The sequence below is a fragment of the Cricetulus griseus genome (assembly GCF_003668045.3).
Source record: "Cricetulus griseus strain 17A/GY chromosome 1 unlocalized genomic scaffold, alternate assembly CriGri-PICRH-1.0 chr1_1, whole genome shotgun sequence".
Classification (NCBI taxonomy): Eukaryota; Metazoa; Chordata; class Mammalia; order Rodentia; family Cricetidae; genus Cricetulus; species Cricetulus griseus.
Genome location: NW_023276807.1, coordinates 121,360,727 through 121,387,598, shown reverse-complemented (window position 1 = coordinate 121,387,598; position 26,872 = coordinate 121,360,727). Strand labels below are relative to the sequence as shown.

At 45.2% G+C, this 26,872-nt stretch overlaps 1 protein-coding gene across 1 annotated transcript in view; it reads left to right on the top strand.

The window, feature by feature from the left end:
• Sel1l3 (SEL1L family member 3) overlaps positions 1-26,872 on the top strand; it is a 107,571-nt gene that overhangs the window by 60,882 nt on the left and 19,817 nt on the right. Inside the window, exons 12-17 of the mRNA XM_027386951.2 lie at positions 5,612-5,731; positions 8,206-8,346; positions 12,489-12,551; positions 15,573-15,749; positions 17,042-17,169; positions 21,781-21,864. Of these exons, the coding sequence (XP_027242752.1) occupies positions 5,612-5,731; positions 8,206-8,346; positions 12,489-12,551; positions 15,573-15,749; positions 17,042-17,169; positions 21,781-21,864 (713 nt within the window). The remainder of the gene's footprint in view (positions 1-5,611; positions 5,732-8,205; positions 8,347-12,488; positions 12,552-15,572; positions 15,750-17,041; positions 17,170-21,780; positions 21,865-26,872) is intronic.

Genomic DNA, 26,872 nt, shown 5'->3' with positions numbered 1-26,872 from the left:
CAGGAAAGCCTCCTCGATGACACAGACCCTCAGATGTGAGAGGAGACAGTGGGTTGGTCGGTCTCTGGGTCACAGAGGGCATGAGATGGTTCACACTGATAAGTGTAACTAGTTTGCTGTGGGGGTTGAAGGGGTTTTTTGTTGTTGTTCTTGTTGGTTTTGGGGTTTTGTTTTGTTTTTTTCTATAAAGGGCCAGCTGGTGAGTATTTCAAGCTTTGACTGTATAGTGGGTTTTTTTGCACCTGCTGATCTCCGCCAGAGAAATGTGGAAACATGGAAACAAATGGGGCATGTGGGTCTGTGTAGCCACAGACAGTATGAAGCCCCATGGCAGGATCTATGCCATGAACTTCACCTTTCCTGCCTGCTGAGCAGGCCTGTCTGAGGGACAAGCCCAGCTAGGTCACAATTGTTGAATCGCAAGCTCAGTGACTAACTGGGAACCAAAATGCCCTTGGATTGAGTCAGAAGCCCACAGAGCAGAAAAGTAGCATTTGATACTTGGAAATAGATGGTTTCTGGGAAAAAAAGAAAAGAAAAGAAAAGAAAACTACAGTGGCCACTTCACTATTGTGAAATCAACAGCTCAGAGAGACAAGCCTTCAAAGAATGTTAAACATGACAGAGTGGGCTAATGTGTAGCTCAGTTGGTAGGCCACTTGTCTAGCATGCCCAAGGTTCGATTCCTAGCACCACAGGAAACCAGGTGTAGGGGCATGTGCTAGCAATCTCAGTACCAAAGAGGAGGAGGCAGGAGGAGCAGGAATTCAAGATCATCCTTGACTATACAGCAAGTTCAAGACCAGGCTGGGATTTGTGAGGCCCTGTCCCAAGAAGGGAGGGGGAGTAGAAGAGGAAGAGGGGAAGAAGAGAGGGGAAGAGGAGGAGAAGAAGAGAAAAGGGGGTGGAGGAAGAAGAGAGGGGAGGGAGGGGGGAGGAGGAGGAGGAAAAGGCCAGAAGTTATAAAAACCCAAAAGTCTGTCTCTATAGAGACATTCTAATCCCTTTTGACAATATTGGTTCTCTTCAAATAAACCCACACAGCACTTGTCACTTATAGCTGACTACTCTCTGTGTATAAAAGTGATATGCAAAATTTGACCTCAGCTAGACAGCAATTAATTGATGTTTTTGTTAAAAAAAAAAAACATTGCTGTGCAAAAAACACTTTTACAAAATTAAATTGCAAAATAAGGCTGCCTTTACCTTTCCACCAAGCCCAAACATGTTCATAACATCCTGCATGTATAGATCACACACTTAAGGGTTCAAATTCAGCATCAATTAGCAGTGGGAAGCGGCACGTTGCTGACAAGCTCCTTTTCTTTTGAAGATTTGGCATGTGAAATGTTGTGATTAGGAATGAAAATGTTTAATTGGTCAGAACCGGAGGAGATGAACAGAAAAGATGTGTCTCACAGCTGAAAGGCCGTATGATTAGGCAGCGTGGATAGGAATTATACACTTAGAGGAGTTGTGTCATCGCTCATTTTCTTAAGAACTCATAATTAATGGCTTCTTGAGGATTGAAGCAGGTGTCATGCGTTCATTTAAATGTCCTTTTGTTGAGGTATCTATTAACTCACCAGCATAATGTAGCAAACGAAGAGCTCTTGAAAGCCAGACCTCTAATTAACAAACGAAGGGTCTGTCAATAGCGCCTTTCTTCGTTCTCTTTGCATCTTTGCTTCCGTGATTTCCATCATTCTATCTTCTTTATCAGGATTCTCACTCTGCTCCCCACTGGTGACTAAGTGGGACTTTGCTGCAGGTGAAACAGGAAGCCACAGCTAGCTTTCCCTCTGTTCTGTGGCTTAAATTGCAAATGAGTTTCATTCCTTCAGCCCAGGCCTTAGAAGTTTCCCTTCCTCCCTCCCTCCCTTCCTCCCTCCCTCTGAATCTCCCTCCCTCCCTCCCTCTCTCTCCCTCCCTCTCGCGCTCTCTCTCTCTCTCTCTCTCTCTCTCTCTCTCTCTCTCTCTCTCTCTCTCACATCACAATGCAACTTTCCTTTATCTGTGGCTTCTGGCAGCAGGGAGGGCTTTACTCACATCCCTGGCCACAGCCACCTTGCATATTGATACTACTCAACCGTTATTTTCACCTAACATCTTTCTTCCTTTTCATTTATGTCACAAAAGAAGCTGGCCATCCACAGCTCCCTTCCTCTATGTTAACACCTCACCAGAAGATACCAATGGCTACCCTAAGACATGGGGCTGGCCTTTGACCCCTCATCCTATCTAATAACCACAGCGTTTCTCTCTTCCCCATCTTTATCACTGCCACCACTGCCTAATGTGGTCCTTGTTTATCTATCCCCTGAGCTGCTGCAACAACTTCTGTTAGGGGCAAAATTGTGTTTCCCCCCTAATTAAAATGTTGATGTCCCAAGCTCAGTACCCCTGTATGAGATGGCACATAGACTGAAGGTAATATAAGTGTGTGTATTGCTTTTTACCCTCTGCCCGAGAGGCCACACTCTCAGCTGCAACCAAGCAGAGATTGAAAATATTCCAAAAAAGCAAGGTGTCTGTCCCAATGTGTATTGACTTCTTATCTTTTCGGAATCCCTAAGAAATACAGCATAATAGCCATGTGTATGCTATTTATATTATGTTAAGTATTATCAGTAATCTAGCTGTGATTTAGAGCATGGGGCTGGAGCTGTGGGACAGCGGTTGCGTGCATTTGAAGCATGCTTGAGGTTCTGGGTTCCCAATTACCACACCACATTACATAAGAGACAAGAATCGGGAGTTGCATTGTTTATAGGGGTCTTGGAACCAATCCTCCGGGGATGCTGAGGTATGTGTGTGTGTGCATGTGTGTGCTTTTGTTTATTTGTATATGAATGGGTGTGTTCATTCATGCACAATGCACATATGTGTGTGTAGTGTTCTATGTGTTCATTTATGTATATATGAATGTATATGAGTGTGCATGTATACACATGTGTGTAGTGTGTGTGTGCATGCCTGTGTATATTAGAAGCTCCTGTCATCCTTATAATGTGTTGTCAGGGGTAAAAACAGGTCATAGCAGGGCATACAAGGGCATTTCTTGTCTGTACTCCCTCCCTCTACCCATCTTAACCCTTGGCAATCCTGCCTTGGCCTGCTAACTTAGGCACCACCATATTTTGTTACAGCACACTGTTCACACTCCTGGCCCTGTCTAGTCTCTTTGCTCTCTCCTCCCCACAATTTCCTTGGGAACTTTCCTACTGTTCCATGTGCTCAGTGGCAACCTCCTTTGGGGCCTTGCTGGAGCTCCCAAATAGCACCCAGGCACATCTCTGTCATTGCCAGACTGAGCTTCCAGGACAAGGACCCTGGCATCATCCAGCAGTGAGCATCTGTGGAATCTTGCTTTCCTTTCTCTCAGTATACTGCAGTAGTCAATACTTTCCCATTGTCGCTTTAAAACCAAACATTAACTTTCAGCTAAGAGCCACCCCTTCCAAACTGGGAGCCAGCAGTACAACTGGCTAGAACTAAGCAATGGCTAGCAGGTGTGAGCATTGGCTAGGATGCTGGACCAGCCTCTCACCAGCTCCTCCTTGCCTCTCTGGGACTGCCTGAGCAGCAGCCCACGAGTCCTCAGAAGGCTGCATTTCTAGAAAATGTCCAGCTGCAGCCCAGCCACCTGTCCCATCCTGTCTCCTATCTTGCCCTACCTTCCTCCTCCTGCTCTCTTTCTCCCTTCCTTTCTGTTTCCTCTCATGTTCTGCCCTCCCTTTCTCTTATTCACTCCCCCACTACCTTCCTTTCTTTGCTTTTTCTTCTCATCTCTTCTCTATCCTTGCTTATTTTCTTCTCTCCTTCCTCTTCTTTCTTTCTGCCTGTCGGTCTCTCTGTCTCCCCCAACCCCGGCCAGCTCTCCCCTCTCTGGCCTTTCCTGAAACCAGTGATCAGCACCCTTGGCAGCCTGCGGGCTTGGCAAAGGGAAAGAAGGTGAAGCTTCTCCCGGACAATGTGGCGCCTTTCTCTGGCACTTGGTCCAGAGGTCTGGGGGTGGCAGTTTCCAGACAGTGGTCCTCCTGGAACTTGGCAGCAGGCTCTAACCCTGTGATATAAGATATGAACTTTTGGGCTACTCATTCTGGTGACACTGATTTATGAAAAAAGCAGCTAAAAACCCTCTGGAAACCTTGGGATTTCTCAGAATGTCTAGCATCCCTGACCCCAAATACCTGTCTCACCCCACCAAGAGCATGAAGCTCTCAGGCAGAACTGCCTCATGTGTCTAGTCTTTGTCTTTCAAGTCTCATGACAAGGAGAAAAAGAAACACAAAAATCAAAACACTGGAATTCCACAGGTGAACATAAAACTGAGAATTCTTCTTCTGCCCAACCCCAGGCTCACTGAAAACAAGTATCTCTGCAGTGTCAACTGAGGCCTCACCAACCCTGCTGTGGACATAAGGAGTCCATGGCTTGGCCAGACTGTCTCTCTCCCAACTGAGACTGCAGGGTCTTCCCACTAGAGGGTGACATCACGAGGGTGGAGGATCTCTTTCAGGGTAGAGCCATGTTTTCACTTTAGGAGCCTCCATTTGTTACTTTGTCTGGAGGTAGGCTGGGGATTTGAGCTTTGTTGTGAGGAATCAGTTAGACACCCTGCCCCCAAAGCAGATTTCAATAAAAGGAAGAGGCTGTCATTATTGTTTCCCTGTTGAACTTGGCAGGGATGGGTTGACCTGGGTCCTGAAGCTTGCAGGACTCCTCAGTCACTTAATGCTCCTGAAAGGGACCCTGGACCCCACACAGACCCAGCGGAGGCAGCTGAGCGACATTCTAAGCATTGAAGCTACAGATACAGACCAGAAACTGTGACTGAATAATTTTCTTAACAAACGAGGGCAGTCAGAAGGGAAATCAGGCCTGGCTCCTCATTCTCAGAGGCTTCTCTCCCAATTTCTCACACCTGCCTATGGCATGGGTGGCTTGTTCTAAGGCCCCCTCGTGGCATGCTACGCAGACTCCATCATGCATGAGAGCAGTCCACAAAACAATGAGAGTCGGTTTGGCCAAAATGGAGACACTGAGATGGATCTTATCTTCTTCAAAGAAGCCAAACAGCTGACAGGCTGTGTGCAAATTCAAATGACCCTGTGAACTTTCCCTCTGGGTTCATCTGTAGAGCATATGGAACATCCCACCTCAAATTCTTAGAGTTTGCTTCTTTTCAAGGTAGATTTCTAAATTTGAGGGTATAGGAGGAGATAACTGAAGCTGTGAAATAAACATGTCTAGTTATGTTAGATAATGATGCTTCAGTAAAAATTAAAGTCATACTTAGAATTTTTTTTTTTTTGGTGCTGTTGGGAATGGGAACACTGAAGTGGAAGTAGAGAAAAGAGACCCTGGCTTCCCCAAATACTTTGATAGGAACAAATAACAATGCAGACATGCAGGACGTGGTACATTCATTTAAAAGTAATTCGCTCCCGTGACCATGTAGTCACACCTAAGACTTAAATTATTCATATGGGTTTCGCTTGAACAATTGCTGGTTTGAAAATATTATGTCTGTGCATGCTCATGGCATTTGGGTGTTTACCTCCTCTCTTCCCCTCCTCCCCTTTTCCTTCACTTCCTTTCTTTTCAGGCCTATGTTGAAACCATTAGACTCAAAGATGATGAAACACTCAAAGTCCAAACCAAAGAAGATGGAGATGTCTTTATGTGGCTGAAGCACGAAGCCACCCGCGGCAACGCGGCAGCACAGGTATGCAGAGGCCCATCTTAGAGAGTCTGTCAGTCATCTCAGATGAGGGTTTGCTTCAGTAACAAAGCTTCCCCATCCCCAGTGGCTGAAAGCGATGCTGCCATATCCTCTGCTTGCAGTTATGTCTGATGGAGCTCTTTCAGCCTAGAAGCCCAGATGCATTGACGAGGCTTCTCCACATACTTCCAACATCATTGTCCAGGCCACAACCATGGCACATCTGAGCCTAGCAGGCAACACTTCTGCTCATAAGGGGCCCAAGTCTCAGAGCATACCTCAAGTTCAAGAGGCTTGGGTGTAGTCCTCCATCCAGCTAGAAAGAGAATATAGTGCAATATATCCCCTTAAAGACTCCTGTTGGTACGTGCCTCATATAGCAAGCAAGGAGCTCCTTGGGTGTGGGAAAAACTAGACAGCCATGTGTTCAGCCACGAGAACAATAACTGTTTACAGAGTGTCAAGCCAGAAGGCTTGACCTTGTCTCTTGAATATCTTACATCTTTGAGTTTTCAGAGTCTGATTTGCAGCTGATGAAAAGCTAGAAGCTTGCTGAGGCTAACTTCACCAGAAGCCTTTTTCCCAAAGGAGGGCTTTAGCATTTGATGAGTGCTCCTAGGGAGCACAACAGTCTGGGGAGGAGGCTCCAGCACCTCTGAGTGGCAGGAGAGCATAGATAGGAAAGGGACAAGAGTCAGAGGCACTGACAAATCGTCCCATGCAGGGCACAAGTCTCCTGGTGCCCCCTAGAGATCTTCCTGGCACTTTCCTTGATACTTTCTTTGTGGACATTGAAGACATGAGTGTGGGAGCAGAAAGAAGACAATAAGGGACCCACACAAAGGGGGTCCCTGTCCTCATTCTTGGGTTTGTAACCCTGGCCTGCTGTCCTTCCAGTCAGGAGTAGTGTAGTTCTAGAAGTGCCTTTTCTTGCGGGGCTCCAGAGCTCACATTAATCTTCTAAGAGTGGACACTTACTTCTCCCCTAAGAAAATCTATATGCACAAGCTTCTGGAAACTTCTGAGAGGGCTAGGTAAACCGTGTGTGTGTGTGTGTGTGTGTGTGTGTGTGTGTGTGTGTGTGTGTGTGTGTTGGACCAGAGTTGGCTGGAACATGATGAAACTTGCCTAGTAATCACAGAACCTGGTCAGCAGAATTCCTCCTTGCTCTTCAAGCACTCCCTCCTGTAGGAGGTACTGCTTGTCCATTTGATCAGCAGTCAGTAAGGAGGTCTGTCTTGGGACCTTTCTCAGATGCACGGATCTCCTACCCACACTGCTGTCTCTGTGTTTGGATCCATTTTGAGACTAAGGGTAGGAGCTGTCAGGAGGCAAGAACACACAAATGTGTTGTAGCTTGTATTTATGCAAATGTACCTTCAAGCTCCTCCCCCTGCCCCTGTTTGAAAATAGTGTGTTTAATTCTGTATTCTCCACGTAAAAAGTGTTATGTTATTATTGGTACTTATTAATTATTATATAATATGGGTTTCATTATATTTTCATACATGTACATAATGTATTTCAATTTTATTCACTCCTCCATCCTCCCTTTAATCCCTTTCCTCTTCCTAACTAGTCCCCTTCTACTTTTGTAAGCCTGAGAGGGAAAGAAAGGGAGGGGAGGACGGATGGGGAGGGAGCACTCAGTGAGTCTCATGAGGATAATTTTCAGAAGCATGTGCAGTTAACGTAGGGAAGAGTGGGGACCCACGGACCCCTCTCCCTTCCATGATGGATGTTTAGAGGCCCATTCTTACAGAGATCCTGTGCAGGTAATAATTGCTGTGAATTCAGGAGTGACAGGTGTCGTGGGAGTGCTGCAGCAGCAGCTCTGCAGTTAAAGGCACTCACCGCTCTTGCAGAGAGCACAGGTTCAGTTCCCAGTACTCACATGGTGAAGCTTGAAACTGCCTGTAATTCCAGTTCCAGAGGATCTGATGCCCTCTTCTGGTCACCAGGGGCACCTGCATGCATTTGGTGCACCCAGGCTTTATTGGGTACACACACACACATACCCATAAAAAACAATAAATAAAACTTTTAAAAAATGAAGGGGCCTGGTAAGATGGCTCACTTGATACCTAGTTTATCTGAATTTAATCTCTGGGACCCTCATGGTGGAAGGAAAGAGGCAACTCCACAAGTTGTCGTCAGACCTATGAGAACATGCATTTGCACGTGCACACACACACACACACACACACACACACACACGCACACACACACACACACCTATGACATGCCTGGATGTCAGCATTCTACACCTTCCCCACTGCTTCCTCTGGCTCTTGCATTTTTTCTGCCCCTTCTTCTAAAACATTCCCTGAGCCTTCGAGGGGTGATAGAGATGTCCCTTTTGTGGCTAGCCATTCAACTGAGAACATTTTACATTAGGTTTGTCCACCCACTCCCTCAAGTGTCATGTGAAACATTACCCAGGAAACTCACTGTTCCAAATCGCTATTGTCTTTAAGCAACGATTGGCCCAGATGCTGTTCTGGGGGCAACAAGGGGTGGCCAAGAACCCTGAGGCAGCCATCGAGTGGTATGCTAAGGGGGCCCTGGAGACCGAGGACCCTGCACTGATATATGACTATGCCATCGTGTTATTCAAGGTGAGAGCCACTTAATTTGTGCTAAAATTGTTCCATTCTGATAATAGACATCCTGAGACATTTCCCGTGGGCGTGCAGGCAAACAGGGAGTCTTAGAACAAGCTGCTGTCACCTGTGACGGAGAGGGACACTGCTGAAAAGGAAGAGACAGAAGCACTTCCCTGGGCGCATTTTTAATTGACAATCTTACACTTGACACCTGGCTTCTCTATACTTCTGTGACATTCTGAAGGAGACACCCATATTTCGGGGCTTGGTGCATGGCCTCCAGCCCCATCGGGGCTGCATGTTTGTCGCTGGCTCAATAGAGCATGTGTTTGGGCCACATCCCAATGATTCCAATGATGTGGGGGAAATGAACCTGGTTGCCATCTAAGGAGGAAGGGCAGGGAAGAGTCCAGGAGACTGAGGGCAGGTATTAGAGTCCCACTTCTGTACCCATTGTGGATACCTTTGAAGATGTTTATGTACTGGGATGATCATGGGCTGAATGATCAGTAAGACCAGCACGCTTTGAAAACTGTGCCACACATGTGCCTTTCACAGGAAAATCATTCTTCCTACCGATGAATGAAACACTTGCTCCCTGCTTCAATAAACCAGCACATTGAATCCTCACAGCCGAGGAGCTGGTATAGGTCATTTTAGTCTCTTATACAGAGCAACAGAAACACAGGGAGGTTTTGTAACTGACCCATGATTGCACCTGGGGAAGGGATCCAGGCAGACTGGCTTTGTGATCTGTGTGGTCTGCATGCCCAAATGCATCAGATGTATAAAATCATTACTCTCAGAAAAGTCTTCCATCCAAGTACAAATCAGACCTGACCCCACTTAGCTTCCGAAATCAGACTAGAGCAGGTGCACTCAGGGTGGTATGGCTGCAGACCTAAGCTTGGAAATGGAGATACTTTGGCTTTCGTAAGGAAATCCTTGGACCTTATGCCCATGCCTCAAAATGAATTTTGTCAAATAACCACATGTCACCTGTGTGCCTGGCTCGGTCTGTCTCCAGATCCACAGATGTGGCCACAAACTCCCTGACAACCATGATGTCGCTACAGCTCAATCCTCTAAACCCTGTCGAGGCCTGGAAACCTAATGGTTGTTATGGTTTCCAAATTGAGGCCTAGACCTTCTCTTTCCAGGCACCAAATCAACCGAAATTATTTGAATCTCCTCCATATGCCAGCGTGTTTATCTAATACACATCCACTCTGGCTGGCCACGTGCCATCCTCTGCAGTCAGTGCAGGGACATATGGAGGCGGGAGCCACATCCCTGGCCTCAGAGGGCTCATACACTGGAAGGGAAGACAGAGAAAAGAAATGATGTAGCAATGAGACACCTGTCTACCAGAGTTGGGGCTGGACACCGTGCAAAGTCCAGAGAAGAAGGAGGTATGAGTCAGACACTTTTTCTGCTCACCAGGGATGACGGATGTAGAGTGGGATGCACATATAGGCATCTGTGACTGTGGATCTCGTTTCCCGGGTTTTAAAGCTGTTTTTGTTTTGCCAGTGCTATTGAATTCTGGCTAAGTTATCTCTGGGTATGATGCAGGAAGCCTTTATCAGCTTCTCAGGGAAGAGCATTGCTTCTGACCAGGTGCTCTTTTTAAGTATAGTAGTCCACAGAGACAGGCTCCCATGGGAATGGGCATTCTGGGTGTAAAGGCAATGGTGTGCATTGGCAGTGTAGGGCACCCAAGAGATCACATACAAAGATGACACCAGAGTCAGGGCTTGTCCAAGGCAGTCAAGTGTATCACTTTTTTTTTTCCCGATACAAATGCAAAGAATCTTTTATTGTAGGTGTTTAAGGAGCTAACTCCATTAGCTCGGGCCCTTCATCCATTCAGCATGTGGATGGTTGGAGAAAGACCAGGTGTATCACATCTTGCATCCTCTGACCACGAAGCTTTGACTGACTCGGTGTTGTCTTCTGTCACTGCATTCACAGGCTGTTCAGCAAGCACTCACTCTGCCCGTGTTTGGCACTGGTCTCTTTTTAAGAACTTCCGGTACTGCTCGGATTAACATGTGAGGCAGGCCTTGTGCAAGAAGTTACATCATGAAGCAGACAAGAATACTAGATTAAATAGCTAGGAGACTGGAAACATTTCTACCCTGGAAACTGGAATATCTGGGCTCAGGAATTCTGTGAGCCTTTGCATAAATTAATCTCCCCAGTCCTGGTTCATTCCTTCAAAACAAAGAACTGAGGACGATGAACCTTGCAGTCTACTAGGTCTGGATGTTCCATTATTCCACAGTTCCTCAGGCAATCCAAACGTTATCTTGTTCCCTATCTAATTCTAATTGTCCTTCTGTGTTCTCATCCTTTTCCTAATTAAGTGACATATTGGTGTTTGTCTTAGTTTCTGATGCTGTGATAAACACAATGACCAAAAGCAAGTTGGGAAGGAAAGGGTTTATTTGGCTTACATCTCCATATTGTTGTTCATCATTGGAGGAAGCCAGGACAGGAAATCAAACAAGGCAGGAAGCTAGAGGCAGGAGCTGATACAGAAGCCATTGAGCGATGCTGTATGCTGGTTTGCTCAGCCTGCTTTCTTCTAGAACCCAGGTTCTAGAACTAGCCTAAGGGGCCCTCCCTCATTAATTAAGAAAATGCCTTACAAGCTTGCCTACAGCCCAATCTTATAGAGGTATTTTCTTGATTGAGGTTCCTTCCTCCCAGATGACTTTAGCTTGTGTCAAATTGACATAAAACTAGCCAGCACAGCCATACTTCTGAAAAAAAAATTTTTTTTTCATCCTACCTTTTGCTTCGGTTTTACCAAATAGGTAAGTTAAGGTCCAGTAGAAACATGAGTAGAATTTAACCTTTAGTTTGATTCTTATTTTTACTGGATATCCTGAAAAATATTGAGCTAAGCTTACCCTTTGTCTTTTCCATATCACGATGGAAGGTAAGCACCATTATACTTTCTTGGAATAGAACCAAAATACACAGTAGATGGTATAGTGTGGTGGTCAGAGGCTTAGTCTAGTACCTTGTATTCAAATCCTGTCTTGTGTTCTCACATATCATGCAGTTCTGATAAGGCTAAGGTGGATGGCATTGTCAGTGACTTCCCCCTTAGGGTTGCTGTGATGGTTAGATGGTTAGATGTGGTGATGGGGGTGGGTCCATGATCACGTGTTATTATTATCACCACCTCCAGTTCTTAAAGAGCAAATCAACCACAGCAGATAGCTGTATTCATGCAAAGAAAGCCCTTTCTGTAGTCATATCATGTGACCCTATGAGGGTTGTCTGAGTTAAGAAGGATCCCCTGAGGCACTGGGAGAGTGGAAGGGACCCATGATTATGAATAAATTTGGAGCATCAGGGATTTTCAGCTGGCTCAGCTCCTATCATCAGACTTGGTCAAGACCACAGGGACCCCTTTTCTCCACACTCTTGGACCCACCATCTCCCCACATAGACCTTTAGACCCCTTAGAAAGGTCCCTTTTGCAACAAGAACTCCAGAGTCCATCTCTATATATAGAGGCCAAGCACTTCTTCTGGAGATCTCCCATTTGCTAGAAAGAAACTTGTTAGCATCCAGGTGACTGATTTCTCAGGGCCCTGTCTCCTTTTCGGCACACTCTCAAGCTGATTCAGAAGCCACAGTGTCATACCCTGGGGACCTGAGCCAGTAACTCTTAACTGTTGTTCAACACAGATAACATGTTTTATCTGGGTGTCAAATTAGATAATTCCAGAGGAAAGCACCCTGAATTCGCAAACCCATCCACCCTTCCTTACAGCTGCTCCCCCAGCACCTCTGGAGTGATGGGAACAGTTCACACCATGATCATTTCAAGGTTGGGGAGGTTCCTATTGCTGATGAGCTGGGAGGGTGGGGCTTGTTTCACTCCCCACAAACATGAACAAGATGATGATGGTGGTGGTGGTGGTGGATAATGATGACAGCAACAGTGATATCCTTCAATACTGCTGTGCCTAAAAGGCTTAAGCTTGTGGTTTCTGGGTTTTGTTTTGTTTTTAATTTAAAGGTTCGGGGTTTATTTGCAAGCGTTTTATATTGAACACTGGTGTCTCTGTGTGGTGCTTGTGAGGATTTGGGGTTTATTTTCCTCATAATCTTTACTGTTTGTCAATGTTTAGGGTCAAGGAGTTAAAAAGAACAGACGGCTTGCCTTAGAGCTCATGAAGAAAGCGGCTTCCAAGGTAACCCATGCATATTGTTGGGAGGAAACAGCTCCTCACACGCCCACGCTCTCAGAAGGCTGCACAAGTAAATGGCCAGCTTTCTTTCACAAAGAAGAGGTGGAAGTGAGGTGGGGAGGGGTCCCCCTGTGCAGCGACTAGTCATTTTGAAGTTATAACACACACATAATCTTGCCACAATGAGGACAGTACCATTCAAAGGCTGAATACACCTCACCGCCAATAGAATCCGGACTGATTTTGTTTGAAGGTAAAATTATAATCACGAGCTGCCCTGATAACAAGCAGTGGGGCTCCTTGAAATTGAATGAGGAGAAAGGCCATTGAATTACGAAAACCAAAGCCTAATTTCCTGGAAAGTTAACCCTGTTCTGACCAATTCCCATTTGCTTCTTACGCTTTGATAATGGGCTGTTTATAAAGATCATCAACAAGGTCAGAGCCTTATGAATTACTTTGCCTTTGCCATTATTTATAGTTCAATAGTATCTTCAGGCAGCTGGTTTCAATAGAACCCTGCAGACTGGAGGCCATAACAGCACTTGAAAGAAGACACACACAGGTGCACACTTGCACACATATGCCTGAATACTTCTAGTCCAAATACATGCACACTGGTCCTCACACACTCCCCATGCACCTGTGTATAGATATGCATGTGAATCGATTTCCCAGAAGCCACTCTGATTCTGTACCTCGACATGGCCGATCCTTTGTTCTCAAGGCTTCTAAAAGTAACCATCCTAGTTTTTCTCCCCCACTCTTTGTCTTGGGGAGCTCAGGAGCTCTTGGGAAGCTTCCATAGAGCAGGAAGTTGAAGCAGGGAGTCAGAAATTCAGAAGGCTTTTCTACCTATGCACATGACCCTGCTTATTATGTGCGTACCTGCTATTGACCTAACACAAGAGATGCACAGAAATAGTAAAGCAGCGCAATGATGTTCATCGAGGGTACTGAGTCCAGGCATCCTCAAGTGGGGCTGTGTGAGGGTTGCCCAAGCAAGAGTGAAATTTGCATCTCTTCAGCACCCCTAGTGGTGAGTTCACATTCAGCTTGCTTTATTTCAGATTATAAAATCTCTGTTCTTATTTTAATTAATTTTTAATTTAAATTAAAACCAATCTTATTTTACATACCAATCCCAGTTCCCTCTCCCTCCTGTCCTCCCACTCCCCCCACTGTCTTCCCATCCCACCCCCCATCCACTCTTCAGAGGGTGATCTGGCTGCCACATCTGCCACCCCTTGATCGCCAGGGTTGATTGGCAGATCTGGCTGGCTAGGCGGGAGTCCCCTTCCTCCCTCACCAATCCATGTGTCCCTCCCGAAGCTGAATGCTTGGTGGAATAGGACAACCTTCCCCAAATAGAGGAGGACCGGTCTTCGGTCAAGGGTATACTAGTAGCTACACTCCCCTGCTAGAACCTCCAAACAAGCTCTCAAAGTTTCTGTTCTTAGGGGCTGTGAGATTCATTCTTTAAATTAGCATGGACTCACTCAGGGCCTAGTGTTCGGCAGGGGAACACTAGGGGAAAGTTGCTTACAACTCCATTTTTTGAATTAGGAGACACACAGAGGCAGATCTGTTGATCCAGCTAAATAGATGTCCAGAGCAAGGACTGAGTACTAAGTAATATGACAGGATTTCTTGCAGGTTCATGAACGGAAGCCAGAGCAATTCCCAGAGAAGCACTAGCTTCCAGCTTGTGGCAGGTGCATCTGAATTAGGCTGTGTTTTCTCCAACTGAGCAGTGGGAAGCCACTTGGATGTTTCCTGAGTGTGGGCAGGTCCCCAAAATTTTGCTGCCATTTTAGAGGATGCCTCAGTCTATTACTTCTTTAGACAGAGTTTTCAGTACTTACAGGGAATTTGCATACGCCTGTCAATATCATGGTGCTGACTATGCCCAAGTGGTACTGTTAGTCTGGATATCTTGTTGGCCTGTAGGGAACTCTCCACCTTAAGAGTGTAGGGTTTTGTTTTGCACCTGTATTCATAGTGTAGCTTTCATTCATCCTTCTGACACTTGTTTAAAGTGTCTACCCTGTGCTGGAGATAAAAACAAGGTGCCAGATCCTCCCTGATGAAAGGGGAGGCTAAAACAATATGCTTCCACAGTAAGACTCTGTCCTTACAAGTCCATAGACACAGGGCACTGTTGGTCCCTCAAATGCTTTGTTTGGTTTGGTTTGGTTTGGTTTTCCTGGTCTTCGGGTCAGGCAAGAACTGAGAAGTGAGAACTCACTGTGCACACATGTGTGCTATGGCAGGGCAGGAGGCTCTTTCAGTCTTATTGCTGCCCTGCAAGACACCCGAGCCGTCATCATCTGAAAATCTGTGGGAGTGGGAAAGAGTCCCTGACAAAATGCACTCAGGATAGACTGACATTAACAGCCCCATTCCCTGGAGCTGACATTACCAGCTCTGTTTTGAACCCCCACCTCCACCCTTGACATCCTTGTCTGCTGCTCTAGTCCCTGTCAGACCCTGAATCCCATCAGAACTGGGGATGCCAACTCATCTCAAAGCACCGAAGCTATGCAAGTGGATTGTCACAGTTGCTGTCCTTGGAGGCTTGTTGGTGTGTAGGGCAGAGGAATCAACAGATGGGCAGGCGGGTCACCTAGAAACCATCCCAGCCAGGGAGTGTTTCAATCTCAAACATCCTGCTGCAGCCCAGTTCTCATGAATTTGAAGGGCATGCTGGATCCTGCTGGGTAAAGAGAGGCATTTGTGGGGGTGTTATGTAAGAGCCCATAGGCATTGAGAGATGATTTGGGGACCAGCGTCACTATTGAGGCTGCAAGGCAGAAAACCCAGCAGCAGCCGGGCAGAATCCACCTGGGAAGTCTCTTAGGCAGGCTCGTGCTGTCTAGCAGTTAGCTTTTCTTTAGTGCCATCTGCCCCCTTGAAAAAGAGAAAGGGAAGACTCTGGAAGAATGCCGCCACAGCAACTGCTTCCAGATGCTTTAGATTTCATTAAAATAATAATAATAATTTCTCTCTTGTTCTAAAATTCAGGGATTGCATCAGGCGGTCAATGGCCTGGGATGGTATTACCACAAATTCAGGAAAAACTATGCTAAAGCAGCGAAGTACTGGTTAAAAGCAGAAGAAATGGGGAATCCAGATGCATCCTACAATCTTGGGGTCCTGTATTTAGATGGCATTTTCCCAGGAGTTCCTGGAAGGAATCTGGTGAGTGAACCTGAGATGCCTCTACACTTGACCAATGGCTGGCTGTGAATGCTTGTGGAAGGTATGTCAAGTGTCCATCCTAAATGAGGCATGGTGGGATGGGAGGGATGTAATAATACAACCCAAGGGCCTGCCCTCCAGGAGCTCAGGGTCTAGTGAGGAAGGCATGATGGTCTTGAGGAAAAGATGCATTTAGCCACATGGGAGATTATCCAGGTACTTCAAGGGAGAAGAACCAAGGTAGGCCAGAGCAGCCATGAAGACTTTGTGGAAGAGGAAGGCTTGAGTAGAGGAGGGAAAAGGAGGTTATCCACCATGGGAGAACAAGAGATGATTCAGGGAGACTGACCTTCTAAGGAACAAAAAGGGCCAAGTGCAAGAAGAGTTGCCAGAGATGAGACCAAAGTTACAAAGCAAAGAGCAGAGGCCATGTTTGGTGTTTAATGGGCACTTCCCCAAATGCCAAGCACTTCAGAAGTTGGCAGATTCATGTATGCTAGCCTCTGAAACATCATCTATGTCTGTGCCCATCTTCTAGAATGGGCTTCCAGATCTCCAAACAAGAGGTTTGGAGAGAATAAGGCCACACAGATTGACAGACGGTAAGCTGAGATTCGATCCCAAGCCCCTCTTGCTCATAAAGCCCATGCTTTTTAAAAACAGTGGTTCACCACCTTCTGAGAAATACTGACGATCAACGGGAGTACACACACACACACACACACACACACACACACACACACACCCTAAGTGTTTGTTTTCTTTTTCCCTCCACCTCTCCCCGACTGCACTAAAGCTGATATTTTTATGCATTGCAAATGTCTGGTAGCCCTCCCACACATCTGCGAGCAAGGATTTATTCCTTGTCAGATTCTAATTCTCACTTTCCCGCTAGAAGTGCAATTTTTGTGCATGAGCGTAAAGGAGGGTATTAAGTGAGGTTAGGAAAGCAAATGCTTGAGTTCTCACTCGGTGTGACTCCTGTCCCGTTCCTCCATCAAGCGTGCAGAGGTTTAGTGAGGACCCAAGGAGGTGGCAGCGCCATCCTGGTTACAAGGTGTCTTCTTTATTGTGTAAAGTTAATCAACAGAATAGTTCTCCGTGGGGTCGCATATCCTAAGCCTTTGGAATGGACTGTCTATTTGTAGCTAATTCTTGACCTGTTTTGCTCTTAAGTATCAGGAGACATATAAGCCTGTGATAATGCTGGGCTTGAAGTACCTGAGACTTTGGCTGTGTGGCCAGGGGGGACTCTGCACTAATGAGAGGGGCTCTTGTTCATATCGTTACAGACGCTGGCTGGTGAATACTTCCACAAGGCTGCACAAGGAGGACACATCGAAGGGACGCTGTGGTGTTCTCTTTACTATATCACGGGCAACCTGGAGACCTTCCCTAGAGATCCGGAGAAAGCTGTTGTGTAAGAATCTGTCCAATGTCACCTACCATTGAAAAGCCATGTCCTGTACTCACCTGGCCTGACAAAAGGGATATCTTTCTTTCCCTCCTTCCCTCACTTCCTCCCTTCTCCCCCCCTACCATCTCTCACGCCAATCCTTTTCTCATTTCCTTCCCCTTTCTGTTTGTTTCTTTATCTCTCTTTGCACTTTTTTAAAATTCAGGGTTTTTTCCCATTTTTTTAAAATTATTTTTAATTACTCATATTTACATATCCATCCCCCATTCCCTCGCCCTCCCCTGCTCCCATGTTCCCCACCCAACCCACACCAACCCATCCCCAACCCCCCTGGCTCCTCTCCAGGCATAGTGAGGCCCTCTACCAAGGACCTACAAAGTCTGTCATATTGTTTGGGGGAGGGTCTAGACCCTCATTGCTGTATCTGGGCTGCAATAGTATCCCTCCATAGCGAATGGGCTCCCAAAGTCCATTTGTGCTCTAGGGATAAAGACTGGCTCCGCTATCAGAGGAGCCATAGACTGTCTTGGGCTCCTAGCTGGTACCCACATTCAGAGGGTTTGGTTTGGTCCAATGCTGTTTCCCCAGCTTTATGAATAGGGTCTCCATGCTATCAGTAGGTCAGGTCCACTGTTTCTGCAGGTCTCTCCATCCCCGTCTTGGCTCCTTTGCTCAGCCCTCCTCCCGCTCTACAACTGAATTCCAGTAGTATGGTTCGTTCAGTGCTTAGCTATGGGTGTCTGTTTCTGCTTCGAACAGCAACTGGAAGAAGACTTTCTTTCTCTCCCTGCCCCCGGGCTCCAATTTGGTCAGGGGTTCTTGTCCCCATCCCCTTCTTCGAGGGACTATGCAATCTTCTCTTGGGGTCCTCCTTGTTTCCTAGCTCCTCTGGCAGTGTGGAATGTAGGTTAGTGATGCTTTGCTCTATGTCTAAAAATAAAAAATGAGTGAGTACTAAAATTCAGTTTTTACATTTGTCACATATACATGCATGTAGATTTAAAAGGAAAAAAAACCCAAATCATTGAGGCTGGAGAGAGGGCTCAGAGGTTAAGAGCACTTGCTGCCCCTGCAGAGGACTTGGGTTCGAATCCTAACACCCGAATAGCAACTCATAACCATTTATAGTCCCAGTTCTGTGGGATCCAATGACCATTTTTTACCTACTCAGCCACCAGGCATACAAGTGTTACGCAGATATACATGTAGGGGGTCTGGGAGATGGATCAGTGGTTAAGAGCACTGGCTACTGTTCTAGAGGACCCTGGTTCAATTTCCAGCACCCATGTGGAAGCTCACAACTATCTGTAACTCCAGTTCCAGGGGATCTGACAGCCTCATACAGACATATATACAGGTAAAACACCAATGCACGTGAAATAAAAATAAATTTAAAAACAAGATATACATGCAGGTAAAACATCCATAGAATTAAAATACATAAAATTAAAATAAAAAAGAAAGCCAAATAATTGACAAGTAAAGTATTTTAAATTTTTACTTAAAAAAATTTCAACAAGACAAAACAAGCAATCCCAGGCTACACCCATCACCTGACTCCAGTTCCTGGTCCACAGAATATATCACCATCTGACTGTTATTTCAGCTTTTCTGGCCTCCACCTCTAAGCAGCATGCTGTCACGGATGTTTTTAGTATTCTCATCCCTGGCCTTGTCTTCCTGGGAGAATAAAGACAGTTTTATTTCTCTGCTACCTCCCACAACCCGGCACACTAAGGCTTCCTGTCTGTTGCCATCTTCCCCGAGAGCTTTTTGCCTTTATTAGCATAGTGAATCAGGTTTGAATTAATATAACTAAGCCATGAATCATACAATCCTAGCTTTTTCTTTCTTGTATAAGTTTCTATTGAGGAATTTTTATTTTTGTTCTCTCTATATGTATGTAATATTTTCATAGTCTTCTAATTATGTCATGTGTATGGATGCTTTTGCCTGCACATATGTCTGTACTCCACATGTATGCTTGGTGCCCAAGGAGGCTAGCAGGGGTTGTCAGATCCCTTGGAACTGGAGTTACAGGTGGTTGTGAGTTGTGATGTGGGTGCTGGGAACCAAACCCAGGTCCTCTGGAAGAGCAACCTGTGCTAACTGCAGAGCCATCTTTCCAGTCCCGTCATTTTCTATATTCTTGATCAAATTATCCTGTCACTTAAATCCCCTCTCAGTATGCCCAGACATCTTGGGTCTATTCTATTAAGTTAATCTTCTCACAGTGTTTTCCCTCGAGCCTTTTTGGGGGCTCCTTTTTGGGTTGTAATCCTGAGATTGACTTTGTCCAATGTTGGGGCTTCTCCTTCCTTCTATCTGATTTAGCCAGTGTTTTGACATTCCAGACTGGCCCTTGTTTTTCCCAGCCCTCTTCCCAGTGTTTTGTTGGAACACATTCTACAATAACTTCCTGAAGATTGGTGAGGAGGCCCATATTTAAAATAGATTCATTTATTTTTATTTCATGTGTGCTTTACCTGCATGTATATCTGTGCACTGTGTGAATGTTGTACCCACTGTGGTCAAAAGAGGGCAGAAGATCCCCTGGACTAGAGTTATAAACAGTGGTGAGTCTCATGTGGACACAGAACCCAGGCTTTCTCCAAGATCAAGAGCTCTTAACCACTGAACCATCTCTCTGGCTACCCAGGAGGTACACTTTTAAAGTCTTGCCTACCCAAAATGCTTTTCACAGTCTGGCCTGCTGTGGCTCATGTATGAAATGAGGGTCTAGTAACTGCCCTGCAGGACTTTACAAAGCAAACAAAGAAAAACCATCTATGACCTACAAAGTTGATATTTCACTCTTTATAGAAAAAAGAAAACATTACTGCCTTTGGCTACATCTCACCTATAGCCTGGCTCCCTTAAAGAATGTTTTCCTAAGACATTTGGAATCAAATCCATTCTGACCCTACCTTAGTAATAAAACTCAGGCTAATTGGAATCCTTTCTAATTGTGGTGTAGGGTATTTGGGATGAACATTCAATCTGTAGAATTTCTTACTACTCTATTGTCCTTGATGATCAGAGAGCATGTTCATAGTGACCTCAGTCCTCAGGAACTTGCTGAAGCATGCTTGGTGAGCAGTGTGTGAAGAATTTTTGGAGATGCTTTTCTGCAGTGTTTAAAACAGGCTCTTCTAAATTCATTGGGTACAATGTCTGCATACACTACCACACCAAGTTTGTTGACTGCATTGTTCAGACCTTCTGTATTCCTTCTGCCTTTTCTTGTTCTGCTTGTTAAGCCATTTACTGAAAGAAATGTGTTATAATTCTCTGTGTATATAGATGTAATTTGTTTCCTTATAGTTATGTCAATTTTGTGCTGCATATCGTGAATTTATGTAACTGGATCACATAGATTTATTTTTGCTTTTCTAGTGGGCTCTCATAATTTTACAGTGTTCTTTTTTATCTCTGTTAGCAGGCACTGCTACCTTAGTCTCCATTTAATTTAATTTGTCCTCTGCCCTTTAATGTATCACTTTTTCCCTGAAGCTCACTATGTAGACAAAGCTGGTATCAAACTTACAGAAATTCTCCTGCTTCTGCCTCTACAGTGCTGGGATTAAAGTTGTGAACCACAACTTTGTTTATTTATGTTATTTTTTAAAAGTGGTTTAAGTCTCCAGATCACAACACAGTAATTCATTGTTAATAAACCCCACTAGGACACTTTAGGGAACAGATTAAAAACAAAGAAACCTTATCATTTGTCTTAGTTGTTTTTCCATTATTGTGATAAGACACCATGAACAAGGCTGATTATAACAAGAAGAGTTTTGGGGGGATTACAATTGCAGAGGGTTAAGATTCATTGCCACTATGGTAGGAAGCATTGCAGCAGGCAAGGCAGGCAGACATGGTATTAGAAGAGTAGCTGAGAGCTCACAGTTTCATCCACAAGCAAAATGCAGAGAGAGGGAGGGAGGGAGGGAGGGAGGGAGGAGGGAGGAGGGAGGGAGGGAGGGAGGGAGGGAGGGAGGGTGAGTGAGAGGGGGCACTGGGAATAGCAGTGAGTCTTTTGAAACCTCAAATCCCAACTCCCTGGGACACACTTCTTCCAACAAGGCCATGCCTCCTAATCCTTCCCAAACAGTTCCATCAAGTGGGCAAGTGGGGACCAATTATTCAAATATATGAGCCTATAGGGGCCATTCTCATTCAAACTACAACGCCATATAGAAGTAAATGTATTTATTTGTTTATTTTTGTGGTACCAGGGATCGAACCCAAGGCCTGAAGCATCTTAAGCCACTGTTGTTTCTCTGAGCTGTCTGATAGCCCCAGTGAACTTGTTTTATAGAACCCTGAGCTGAGATGTCTTTCAATATCAGTAGAATTGTACATTATGTGTGTTGCATGTCTTTGTTTCCATAGCAGGCTGCTACTCGGCATTTATAAATGAGGACATTGAACAAGAGCTCTCAAAATGCATTCTCTTTACCTTCTTAATATTCTGTTCTGCTTTGTTGCTTTATAAAAATTCAAACAAGAAAATATTCTCCAAGTGGGATTTATGGAGATCATATGAGGGAAGGTGATTATTTAATCTGCTGCTGTATGCTTGTTTTCCCGTCTCTTTCTTTTCTTTTTCAGATGGGCAAAGCATGTGGCTGAGAAAAATGGATACTTGGGTCATGTCATTCGCAAAGGCCTCAATGCCTACCTGGAGGGATTGTGGTAAGCACGGGACCCACATCAGAGTAAACTTCCCCAGCCCTTCGTCTTCAACCTGTCAACATAGTCTTAAGGGAGGGAATCTTAAAATGCAACCCAAAAAAAGCAATTTGCAGCAAAATCACAGCCTTCCAGTGATGGTATCCAGAGTCACACAGGCTGATTGGCTGTTGATTGGAAAACATTGCATTTCCATGTTTAATTATACACAAAAATTAGTTCTCTAGGGGGGAGTGTCCACATTCATCAAGTTGAGAGACACACAGATACGTTGATTTCTCTTTCCTTCAAATATGTTCTACTTGGCTGTAGAGTTAGGAACTACACAGGCAGTCCTGGGACAGACTCCTTTACCCTACCGGGCCTCTCAAGACTGGCCATAGCCACTTGGTTAGTGGGAAAAGAAACCGGTGTGTAAGGTCAAGGCTCTGCCCTTCTCCTTTGCAAATAGTAGACTGTATCTCAGAACTCACTGACAGATGCCCCTTTCCTGACCTTGGCATGGGTAACCCACTCTGTTGTGAAGAAATGAGATATTCTGCATGTCTGTCACTGTTTGGTGATCTTACAAATCTCCAGGCAGCATTCAAGCGCCACCTGCCTTCTTTCCCCATTTTGTTTTCTTCTGTGGACTCTAGCACTCCATCTTTACTCCCTCAGGCCACATTTTCTTGGCTGGTTTATTGCCTAAATGATCTGGGTATTTCCATAATAACGAAAATGGATATGCAAATCATCAGAAATCCCCTCGGTCCACTGCCTCAAAGACATTAGACCAGACCTAGAATAGATCACCCTGTGATATGAACCTTAATTAAAAATAAAAGCGTAAGCCCAAAAGGATGCCATTTTCCCTTTTGGTCCATAGCTGAACCAACAGATCAGTGAGCAAGCATCTTAAATCAAAGCATGCTGGGAAATGAGACTCTTGAAAAAGCACCAAATACAAATGTTTGTTTTGTCACCCTGGAACCGTTCATTATCTATAGCTTCCCTGTGCATGATCATAAAGAAATTTCTTTAAATGAAATTACTGTTCCCAACTGTGAACATGCCTCACTAGTCCTGTGCTGTGTTATCTTGTTTCCCATGAACTTGAGTTCGTAAGATTCTCAAACCCAGGGCTGGTAGTGGTGGTCCCAGCACTCTGGGAGAACGATGCAGGAAGATCACAGCGAGTTCAAGGCCAGTTGGGTCTACATAGTGAGTTCCAGGCTAGCTAGCAGGGCCCTGTCTCAAAAACAAGCAAACAAACAAACAAACAAACAAAAAAACCTCTCTCAAATCCAACCTTAACCTTCCTTCTCTTCTTACAGGATTCTTAGGATGAACTAAACACCCAATTATCAAAGCATTCTTTTGTAGTGTTTTCCTCAAAGAGTCTGTAAACACACTCAGACCTGCAGACACGCCCTCAGATGTCTGACGCCTGAGTTTCCATACAGAGGGTTTGTTTTCTTGCCTGCTTTTGAATTGAACTTCACAAAGCACCTCAGCTCACACATTTTAAAAACTTGCCATGGAGGGTTAGATGGATAAGGATGTGCATAGTTTGTTTTCCTTCTTAAAACCCAGCCATAATAGAATTTTCCCTACACAGGCTGTGGGTGGCAGAGGAAGAGAATGTGAGTGTGATCTGCCCTGGGCGAGAATTTCTGATTCTTTTAAGATCCACTGTAGTGGGCTGGAGGGATGACTAAGTGTCTAAGAGCATGCACTGCTCTTCCAGAGGACTTGAGTTCGCCTCCCAGCACCCACATCAGGCAACTTACAACCAACTCCAGGGGAATATCATACCTCTGGCCTCTGTGGGCACATGCACTCATATGTGCATTTCCACACAGACACATAATTAAAAATAATAAAAATTAAAAATCCCAACCATATGGAACTTTCAAAGCATAAAAAAGTATTATTTAAAAAAAGATTTAGTGTAGTGTTTAAATGTAGGGCACCTTGCTATTGGCCACAAGGATGGCAAAAGTCACACTTGGGACAGTTCACTGCCCCTCCTGTACCACACATTTTCTTACAAGGCCTGCGCTCAGTCTGATTCCAAGTCTCTGCACATACCATTTCTGCTACCCAGGAATCCTGCCCATCTCCTTCCCCGTTTTGTCCATCATGGGGCGTGGCTGTTCCTTGCTTTCCAGTTGCAGCAGCTGGCATCACAGTGCCCCCACACATGGAAGCATCTGGGAAGCATATACTCACAAACTATATGAGTAGACTAAAGTGAATAGATGCAGAACCATGGCGTGGGCTTTGCAAATTTGGATGAGGAAAAGATGCTACCTTGATTGGAAGGCTTAGGAAAGCCTTGACGGCAGAGTTAGGGAGAATGCAGCCTTGAAGGATGGATAGAGTGTCCCCTTATTCTGCAGGGAGCAGAGTTTCTAGCAAAGAAAATTGCAGGAGCAGAAGTAAAGAAATAAGCAAAAATTGAGTGCGATTGGAAAATTTTAAGGCATTCCATTTGCAATAGGGTTAGCTTTTGAATAAAGTGTAGTAAAGTCAGAGAAACAAGATTTCATGGGATTATGGGTGACAAAATATCCACTTCTTAATTGGTGACAAGAAAGGAAAGGGGGCTACTTCAGGATCCAAGTTAAGGGAGCCGAGTGGTTGAACTGAAGATGTGGCTTGTATCAGTTGACTGATTCTCCTTTGTTTATATAATAGAGACCCACACAAAACAGTGTGTCACATGGACCTGAATTCAGACGCTAACAGTGAAGTGCACCAAGGTGTACTTTATCTATGAAAATGAGCATGAATAAAGGATAATGGTACATGCCTTGGATCTCAGCACTGAGGGGGCTGAGGCAGAAGGCTCTAAGGTTCAAGGCCAGCTCAGGCCACAAAGCCAGCCCAGGCTACAAGGCCAGTCCAGGCTACAAGGCTAGCCTGGGCAACTTAGTGGACTCTTTCATCAAGAAAGGAAGGATGGGAAGGAGGGAAGAAGGGAGAAAGAGAGAAGGGCTGAGTGTAGGGGTAGTCCCAGCACTCGGGAGGTAGAGACAGGCTGGTCTCCGTGGATGCCAGGCCAGCCTGGTTACACAGGGAAGGAGGCAAGCATGAAAGGAGAGAGGGAAGGAAGAAAGAATAGGAAGGGAAGACTGGGGGAGAGGGAGGGACAATAGCATTGCTCTGGTTCTCTGCTGGTGAAACTCCTGCATGTCCCTCCCAGACTGAATTCCACCACCACCTCAGTACCCGGAAGTACCTCTTAGCCCAATCTTCTTATGCACCCACCTCATGTTTGCTTTTGGATTCTTCTATGGATATGGATACATGGATATGCTTGCATGCAGTCGATTTAGTTTGGCTTACTTCCAACCTTTATATTATTAAAATCATTACATATGTAATTCTTCAACTGTCTTTTCAAGTTAACACGTTTCTACAGTTTAATTCTTGCCTCTGGGTATATTGTGGCATATCCTAGGTGGTCACACACCAAGGTTCTCATGTTAGTGCATGTTTGTTTCCTTTTTGTTCTCTTGAATCTCCATGTGGCTTGAAGATTGGCCCAGAGGACCTGGCGACAATTAAACTTGCCATTGGGGTCTCCCGGTCTCTGCATAGGCACCTGTTACTAGTTGTTTCCCAAAATGGTTTCCCTTTGCTGCCCTGCCCATCATCTGCACATCTCTGCCCTGCCTCATCCTTGCCAGTCTTAATACTGATGCTAAGTATGGCTGACGCAATCAGTCTGGATTTGAAGCTTAGTCTGACAGGGAAAAAAAAATCATCTATATCCATCACGGTGGGAAGATCTTTGTCAAAATATATTTGAAGCAAAGTGCCTCTAAGGTTTCCTGTCCTCCCAGCCTCTCGGCCCTCCCCAGGGGTAAACAGGAAATAGACATGTGCTTCTCCCAGCCTCCGCCTCTGAGATACCTTCTATTTTGCTGTAATAGAACTAAGTCATCCATCAATGTCTCCAGCCTCTGGACGTTATTTCCAAATTACATATGTCAGTTTGATGTGCTTGTGGCTTTTTCTGTTGTTCCAAGATTTATGTGGGATGTTTAAGAGAAGACTGTGATGGGGAATGGGGCTTTTGCTGCATTGGCATAACTTGGAAGATAATGTTGTCATGCCTGAGGCGGTCCTTGGACAAGAGAGGGTGTAAGCAAGGAAGGGCCAGCTGTCATGTTTCGTTTCAGTCTGCTTTATTCATGTGTGTTTTATCTTCGATCTGTGAGTTTGGCTGACCTTTGCCTTCAACACACCCCAAGTACTTAACCCTAGAGGTTAGCCAGCCTACAGTTGGCTTGCTGCAAGGCAAGGAGCTGATGACCAAAGAGGCATCTTTTTGTAATGAAGCAGTGAATTCCATGGGGAGACCTCAACTGTTAGTTTTTTTGGCTTTTTTTTTTTCTCCCTCCTCTTTCTTGTCTGAGCTGCTTCAAGCATTAGCACAAAATTGCACAAAGGAAATCATTTAATTGTTTGAGAGGCCACTCAGACGTGCTCACAGCAGGTGCTCACACAAGCCCTTATGAAGATGTATCACCAGGAAAGTGCTAGGAACATTTTATGCCAGGTAGAAAATGTATTTCAGTCCATTCTCCATGAATCCCTTTTTGTGTGACCTTTCTGTCACAGCAGCTGTCATGGAGTTGTGCTTCAGTGCATAAGAATACTGTTTGCCCTTCTCCACCTTGAGGGTCTTTGTGGAAGAACAAGAAAGCTTTGAACTCTGTCTTTGGGCTTCTGGGAATGGGGATGAGCAAATGTTTGTTGCAAATGCAAGAGTATAAATATCTGTGATGAATAGTTTCACATGATTTCTGTGGAGATAGTCAAGTGAATGCTGGGAGGTTCCATGTGGGAAGGTCTGTGTCTCAGAAGTGTGTGTGTGTGTGTGTGTGTGTGTGTGTGTGTGTGTGTGTGTGTGTGTGATGTATGTGTATGAACACACATGTGGAGGCAAGAGGTACACATGGGGTTTCTTCTTCTATTGACAGGGTCCTGTTGAACCTGGAACTTGCCATTTCAGCTA